Genomic DNA, 8,401 nt, shown 5'->3' with positions numbered 1-8,401 from the left:
AAAAGGCCAGGAAGTAGGCAAAAGAGATGCGAAATCGTAAAGGTTTGGGCGTTATCCGTTAGAATGAAGCAGTCGACGGGAATCGCCCTTGGGCAAGAGTTGTCTTGGACTGGTGTCGTGTCCAGAATCGATGGCCACGATCTTCCGCCGTGATCAGATCTCGATGATCGATTTTCCACTAAATCACTCGGACCCGCTCGAAAAGACCGTATAGACACGCGATATTGTCAGGACAAGCCAATCGAGCGATGGAGAGGGGAGTTGCAGAAATCAGGAGTAGGGACGCGGCGGCCGTTGGGGAACGGGAGATCCGAAAAGGGTCGACTAGAGGTGGCTGGAAATAAACTGCGCGGCTTTCGGGCAGAAGCCTAAAAAAGATACAAGAATTGAAAAGACCGGAGATTGGGGAACAGGAAAGATGAGCACGATGGTGGAATGATTAAAGTGAAAGCAAGGGAAAGGGAACAATGGATAGAAGTTGAAGAGAGAAGGGTGTGGAGGGGGGAGGGAAGGGAAGAGGTAAAAAAGATTAGCGGGTGATGGTGAAGGAGGAAGAAGAGAAAGAGAAGCTGTGGGTGTTGTGGTGGTGCTATGCTCGTTGGGCGGAGAGAGAGACAACCAGAGAGTGGAAGAAGGCGGGATGGAAAAGACGGGACTCAGCAAGTGAGTGAAGAACGGAGAAAATGGAACCTTCTGAAGCTCTCGCCTTTGCCGGATCCCCGGGCAGGGCATGTCATATATTCGGCTCTGTGGTTGGCCGGCTCGACCGGTCTTGATTTATTGTTATTGGGACGGAGTTATGAATCTTACTTCTGTCGCTGCGGATTTTCAAGGTACCGTTGGAGTTTATTGCTGCATCCTTCATTCAACACAATGATTTTAGTTGATTTCGAGTCGCCCGTCGTGCTGGTGGTGAATCTCATACTACTTGCCAGCACAGAAACCCGCCTTCTGAATAGTGGTTCGTTTCACCTGATTTTATTCCCTCCTGATTCTGTGTGGATGTGTTTGTTAGCCCACTGTCTGCCCTCTACACAGTACAAAGCCATTACCGGTGCAGATAACATTGCATTGGATCCTTTCCTTTTTTTTTTTTTTTTTTTTTTTTTCAAAGGTGTACACGGCGTCAACTCATATCGGTTGTGTCCTTCAACACCGGTACGCGTATGATTATATATTTATATACTTAATGTGTGTGTACCGTAAGCTAACATCTATTGCCTCAAAGAACTGAATTAGAACATGGGGAGCACGAGCAGGGACACTTTAAGCCCATTAAAACAAATTAGCATTGTAACGACTGAAGATGCAATTCGTACCGAGAGCCAGGTGGTGATGCTACCCTCTACCTCCAAGATGGCTGTCTAATGACACTGAATTCTGGCCTAAAGCCCCTTTAATTCTGAAACATAGCATGAGATTGTACGCCTTCCACCTAGCGGATGAAGCGGTTGATAGGCTGTTTATTGTTTAGCAGGGCAGGGATGCGAATGGCGCGTCCGACATCTACGCCCATGTCGAAACCGAAACGGAAGACTTATTAAATGACCTAGTCCGGGTGATGCTCGCCCTGAAACATGCTAAAACCCCGCATTCCAAGGTCCGTCATGTGGTTTGAGCGGGTTGACACAGTGCTGAACGCACCCGGGCGCATGGCGCCGCTCCTATAACAAGGAGGGTTCATGACATCTATCGGTCGTCGACTACTACAAAATATCGATCCGCCCAGCAGTCAGTCACACGCCGACTTGGCCGCCTGAGAGATCGGTGAACCAGATCAGAATGTGACGGTGGATATCTGCTTCACGCCCTGGAAAGCAAAGGAGCTTTTTCTCTTCGGCGATATACAGAGAAAAGGAAGTAAGGAGTCCATTCCCCCGACAACAACAATCTTTTGCTTTTGATGTCGTCATAACCTGTCTAGAAAACATAAGACAACAAGCCGTGGACAAATCCTATTCTGTGCAGAAGAATGGATGAGCCGTTTAGAGCCTTGGTATCAATCATTGTTCTGGGATCAGTCTGGTTCCAGAATCATCTTGCCTGCAGCGCAGGACCTTATTAGAATGGCAGCAGCAGGTACCTGACCCAAGCAAGACCTTTCTTTCCTACTGGCTCTCTGCATTGACTCCGTTCTAGGTAAGCCATAGTAACAACTGGAAGGAGGTAAGGTCATCCATGTAAGCATACTCTGTCCATAGTCGGAGTCAGACTGTGTGTAATTATATCGCCCGACTTTGTAAGACTCTATTGGACTGACTATGTAAAATGTTTACTCATACCTACTTACTGCTTGCTTGTTCGTAACTGAATCCAAATGCTTTGTCACGTGAAGCAATTATGCCTGAGGCACTAGAAGGAGTGACTGAATTTCCGCAGTGACCGCCTGCGTGCCTGCCTACCTTTCCGCAGCGCAGCTATCAGCACCGGCGATCGCCTTATCCAGTAAAAGTTTCCCTTTCATTATCTGTCCTCTATATATACCACTAATCTCACACCTGTGTACCAGGATAAGTCGGGACGCATGGCAGCAGTAGCGAAAGCTGCTGTACTCTGACGCGCCTTAGCGGACACGCGGCCTATCGTGGCTAAACGGTCGGCTTCTATCAAACGGGTCGCTTTATTTGCTCCGAAGAGTACCTTTAGATTACGAGTCTACGAACAATGGCCGACGAACATGAGACCCCATCCTCTGCGGAGGAAGACCTCCCGGTCGAGTCGCTAATCCAGGGACGCGCGAAGCGAAGCACCGCAGGGCTTCACATGTCGGCTCTTCTGGATGCTGCCGCCGACGATGACCTTGCACTTCTGTTCGAAGAAGTTGAGGACGACAACGAGTTTGCCGTGGATGCGGAAGATTTGGGCGGAGAGGAAGACGATATGCGTTTTGAATCTTCGTCCGATGATGAAGACGACCAGGGTCCGAGCGCCAAGGACGATGACTTTGAAGGGGAACAACAATTACAGAAGGCAGAACGAGCAGACAAAAAGAAGAAGAGAGCGAAGGAAGATCTCAGATACAAAATAGCCGCCAAACGAGTCAAGATCGATCCCACCGCCGTGTCCGCAGTGCCTGCCCCGCGACCGAAGAAGAAGTCCGAACGCGTTTCGTGGATCCCGACGCCCGAAGAAGGGCCAACGAGATCGTCCTCTCGTCGACAAACCATGCAGAACAAGGAACTTACGCATGCACGACTCAAAGACAGCGAGGAAAAGCGCATTCGTCTCATTGCGACCATGGAAGAGGCAGCGAAACGGAAGGCTCAATTCAAGCCGAAGGAGATGACGCAGGCTGAACGTCTTGCCGAAGCTGAGAGAGTAGAACGGCACAACAGCAAAAGCCTCAATAGATGGGAGGAAATGGAGAAAAGAAAAGCCGAGGAAAGAAAAGCGAAGATTGAGGCGCTGCAAAACCGCCGTCTAGAGGGCCCGGTCATGTCATACTGGAGCGGCATAGCAACATGGGCCGATGGTCGCTTAACGCGCATTGGCAAAGTCGATATAACTCCCAAGCCGGAAAAAGAGGACACTACACGCAAGAAGAGCAAGAAGCTGGACAAAGAAGGGAAAAATATGACAGAGGAAAAACCGCCCGAGGTCAGTGCTTCTGTTAAGCCTGCCACGTCGCAAACAGCCCCTCAAACTACCGCTCAGCCCGAAAGCTCGAAGGATCCAGTAGTATCTGAAGAAGGGAAACCCGTGAAGGGGAACTCAGAACCCTCCATAGCCCAACCAACTGATCCTCAGTCGGTTCAAGAAAGCACGGCCCCATCAGAAAGCAAAACGACCAATGCCGACGGCGAGGCTTCCCCATGTGCTCCCGAATCTACATCTGCACCCGCAACTGCACCTGCAGAGGCTTCAGCCACTGCCCCGGAACAACTACCCGCTTCTGCGCCCGTAAAGGCGTCAGGTACAGAGACAACGTCGGAATCACATCCGGTCGATGTTGAAATGAAAGAGGCAGAACCACAGACCGCCGCTGGTGATAAAGCCCTACAGGGTAGAGAATCAGAAGTTTCCGAGATTGAGAACAAAGTTGAGAAATCCGACGCAGAGAAGCCAGAAGAGTCTTCTGCGAGTGCAGCTCAAGCTCCACAGTCCACGGTGCAGGCTTCGGACGACCAGGATCTTGCGGCCAAACACGAGAAACAAGCGGAGCTAGTCGCACCATCTGTGCAGCCGAAATCCAATGAAGCCACACAGCCTGCGCAGGAAAACCCTTGTGATGCAGCAAAGCAACCTGTTCCTGAGCCATCTGCAGCCACCGGCCCAGAGTCAGAAACAGTCGCAGCCTCGGAGGAGCTTTCACCTACTACAGTGCCGGCCGCTGCTGATGCACCTTCGCAAGCCGACGCACTCAAAAATACCTCGATGCCAACACAGTCGGAGAAGGAGATTCCGGGGCCACAAGCTAGTCAGCCAATCTTCGCGACTGAGAACGCACCGCAAGCAGAGGTTCCTCAACCTCCTCCAGTCATTGAACAGATGGGACGCAACCTGACAATCTTGGAGAACTTCGATGAAAGGACTGCACAAAGCCGCGAGTTCAGCATTTACTTCAACGCGAAGAAGCCCCCAAGGCTTACCAGTACGTTCACCACCCCAAGTTCCGACCCTATGCACGCGTCTTTTGAAAACACTAACAAGCAAAACAGAGATATCCTCATCCCTCTGTGTGATTACATCACTTCCCTCTCGTTATCGCGACCCCGACACGTCTCTCCCTTTCGCAAATGCCTATGCTTATCACGAAATTCGAAACGCGGTGTCGCAAAAGTTCAGTTGGAGCCCAATGCTTGGGTGCTATGTAGGCCCAGCTGGAGTAGCTGCGCGGGGTGTTCCAGCAAGGTTTCTGGGCGGACCTGAAGCAAAAGAGGAATCCAAGGAGAGCGCACCTACTGCGAGTGACAGGGCTACCAACGAATCGTGTGCAACCAAAGCGGATGGCGAAACGAAGACTCCAGCCGAAGCTGAAGTTTCGATTACCTCTACACCTAATCCCGATTCCGCTGCTGCACCTACTCCCACCCCGGTGGCCGCGGGCGATCCAATGGAGATTGATAAATAATCAATCTGACAGCCTGGGCTATCTCCAACCCCCAAGTGTATAATACTACGATCCAGTCAATGATACCCACGTTAAGAAACACAACTTGTCCCAAGCACTTTCTCCTTGCTGGTACATCCTCAAACTCCCGAGGTTCATTTACTGGCGGAATCATGCCAGGTAAACAAATCAGTATATTACGCTTGGCCTACCGGACACATATGCAAGTATGTCTACTATGCATATCATCGTTGCCGCCGCCCTGAGTAAAGGCAACACGGATTGCTCATGCATTGTGAGTGTATAGTTGTTGCGAAACTGGTAATCATGGGTAGGCCAATATTGTAATTTTCTCCATTCCTTCCACAAGCGAATACCCAGGATCAGCGTGTCCGGCCGCACAGTGAGGCACAGATCACGCGAGCGTTATTATACGGAAGAGTTATGCGGTTCACGCGCTGGATTCCTCAACCCAGATGCGTGAGAAAATACCCTTTTTCTCTGGGAGTTTGAACAATCAAACCCTTCCACCAAGCGTTCAAGGTGATTGTAAACCCTCAACATCGAGCCAGACAAAGCCTTGCCCGTTTGATTCTTTTAAACTGATTTCGGCCTCTACACTACAGGCAATGCTTACTCTGGCAATGTCCGATGCCATTCCCGGAACCGGACACATTTGTCACCCGAACGGAATAAACAGGCGAAATGGGAACATCAATGAGCGCTGTTCCAAATTACTGGGTGCATGTGAGCTGACCAATCACGGGACTACGTTGGAAGGCTACTAAACTCATCACTATATGTGAGAGGGACAAGAGGTACCAGCCCTCTTCACTATCAGACCTTAGCTTCTTAGGTTCACTGCATACGCGAGAGAAACAAGGTCCTCCGTTTCTCCCGTCTCCAGTCGGTAGATAAGGAGGACCGGGTAGGCAACTTGAGCGATGTTGCATTGGTGCGGACCCCCGCGGTCCCCTCCCTCTTCCAAGTCTGGGGTCGGCTTATGCGGGCGAGCAGGAACTTCCCTGGCTTGGAATCAGATGGGTAGGCCTGGTTGGGGCAGGGGGGGGGGGGGGGGGTAAACTTTTTCATTTCCCCTTGCTGGTAAGTGGTGGGATGGCCCTTGATTAAAGTTTGCTTCTCGCCCAACATGGAGTAAAGAACAAAAAAAACTTGGAGATTGATTGTGTTGTATGTTACAGTAGATTAGCTGGCCTACGGTGCATATCTGCAGACGGTTGCTTATCTTGTACCCTAATGAGGCAATTTGGCGTGTGATGATGGGTGGGAGGCCCGGGATAAGAGAAAAAGAAAAGAGGCAACAGTGGACAGGTAAAACTTCATGCGACCCAGTGGAATGCATTGCCTCTGAGATGCGACAGCGATTGTTCATATTTTACAAGAGAGCAATCTATCTGAAGGAAAGAAGTGGAGGGGTAGCATGGCCGCATCGGTCTTTCCGCTGAATGCAGTAATCCGGGAGATAGATGGGGATAGAAGGGCGGGAGGGGAAGGGAAAGCCGTTTGCGCCCCAAGTAAAAGTACTTGTACTTGCAGTGTGGAGGCCGTTGCAGCGGGCATCGGAAATGCATCTACTGTATTATTGGAAAGAAAAGATTTCTACCATTAGGTAATGCAGGTGATTGATCTCAGTGAAGTGAGGCTGTCGTCAATGAGTTTCCAAAGTCAATCAAACCTAAACATTCGAGGTCAACGTCAGCAACCCTTTCAGACCGGAGATGTGGTTTTGCTTTGTCAGAAGTCCAGAACAGATTCTGACATGGTCGAGATCGGTGGACCTCGGGGTTTCCAGAGCACAAGAGTTGATACTTGGTCCGGAGTTATTCGTCAAACAGAAAGGGACAGATCCCTGGAACGACCGGGTGGGCATGCTCATCCGCCGTGAGTTAATCATATTCCCATATCGAGATTGTAGGGCAGGCGGGTAGGAGTCTTCATTCGCTATGGGCGAGGGTGTATGTATGATTTGATTTGAGCAAATGGTGGTCGAGATGGGGTAAATATCAGTTTACTATCATGCGCTTAAAGATGGTTGCAGTTATCATAGAACTGCATGGTGGCTACTGCGCCTGATGACTGCGTACTTGCTTTTTGTTCCCCTCTACCCCACTATTATCAAACCTTTATTGCTATCTCAATAATATCTCAGACTACAACAGTCTTTGCGGGCAATTGTTCCCCCTTTGATGATGTCTACGCCGATGATTGCAGTGGACCAGGTAGGCGCAAGCCATCGCTCTTCCTTTCCCACCTGGGCGTGTCTCAGCTATTTTCGTCACCCTGATTGATATTTTGCCCCCTTGATCAAAGCAGTATTAATCTATGGAAGCGTGCCTGTTGTGGCTGATCCCGCCGAACTCTCTTTGATTCTGTGCCATCTCTATTGATAAACAAAAGAGACCATTTCGGGCATTTGTATTGATGGCGTCACACCCGCAAGGTGGATGAATTGCTGGAAAGATAAAGCATAATGGGTGTACGAGTGCAATCTCGAAGCTTCCTGGTTTGCCCACCACCAAGGTCAATTCATTTCGCGCGATGGACTACAGAGGTACGGTGTACTGTGCACCTAAGCCATATGGCGCGATCATTGGATCTAACGACGGTTGATCCTACCGCACAGATCCTACTAGGGCCGTCGCAAGTCAGATACTGCAGGACACGACCGAGGCCGCGCTGGAGGCGCACTACCATGTGTAAGCTTGTACGTAAAGCATTGGTCTATCCCTCCTTGTACCCGGTGTCCCGGACGTTGTCTAGAGACTCTAGACCAAGAGCGGTGGAGTAGGAGGGATTGACAGCTGACGCCCCTTGGTCGATGATGGGTGCCCGAATCAAAGAAAGGTGTCAATCTGGGCTGGGAGGGGCGTGGACGATCAGACCTAGAAGCCCCGCGAAGACCATATCGTCCAAGCCAAGACGACATGTCATCCGGATGCGAAAACGTGATTGGGGATAGGCTCCCCCCTTCGACCGATAAGCGTGGTTCGGTCGGTTATGAAAAAACCCAGAGATCGAGACGGGTGATGTGATGGGCTAGGAACCAACAACACACGACTTTGCAAAATCAAGCGTCATCGCGCTTGTATAGTAGGCCGTAAGAAATCAAGGCTGCCTGCCGGGCAAGTCGGAATCCTCATTTGGTGGGAGTGACTCCGTGGTTATCGCTAGTACCCCGCTCCGGCAACGATGGAGTGCCGATTGAATTCCATATAAGAATGCGGGAAAAGCAACAACGGATTCGGAGAGGGTTGGAAGTCTGTTTTCTCTTTGTGATTCATCCCTTCTCAGTCTGACCTCAATTCTCTCCACCGGATCCAGAGCAGTCAC

General features: G+C 50.4%; 1 protein-coding gene across 1 annotated transcript; it reads left to right on the top strand.

Annotated features, from left to right (window-relative positions):
- The first annotated feature begins 2,434 nt into the window (after positions 1–2,434).
- On the top strand, positions 2,435–5,135 carry BO97DRAFT_390338 (putative signal transducer). Its single transcript, XM_025693762.1, has 2 exons — positions 2,435–4,591; positions 4,659–5,135. Exons 1-2 carry the CDS (start codon positions 2,665–2,667, stop codon positions 5,069–5,071), a joined length of 2,340 nt encoding a protein of 779 aa, XP_025551303.1. The 5' UTR covers positions 2,435–2,664; the 3' UTR covers positions 5,072–5,135.
- Positions 5,136–8,401: the final 3,266 nt, after the last annotated feature.

The sequence above is a fragment of the Aspergillus homomorphus genome, assembly GCF_003184865.1.
Source record: "Aspergillus homomorphus CBS 101889 unplaced genomic scaffold BO97scaffold_18, whole genome shotgun sequence".
In the NCBI taxonomy this organism is placed as follows: Eukaryota; Fungi; Ascomycota; class Eurotiomycetes; order Eurotiales; family Aspergillaceae; genus Aspergillus; species Aspergillus homomorphus.
The sequence above is the reverse complement of the archived record's forward strand: the minus strand, read 5'-3'. Positions and strand labels throughout refer to the sequence as shown.

Excerpts from the sequence above, each read along its gene's own strand:
- BO97DRAFT_390338 (XM_025693762.1), top strand. The coding sequence starts at position 2,665 with ATGGCCGACGAACATGAGACCCCATCCTCTGCGGAGGAAGACCTCCCG. Across the intron at positions 4,592-4,658 it reads GAAGCCCCCAAGGCTTACCA|AGATATCCTCATCCCTCTGT; the intron begins GTACGTTCACCA and ends CAAGCAAAACAG.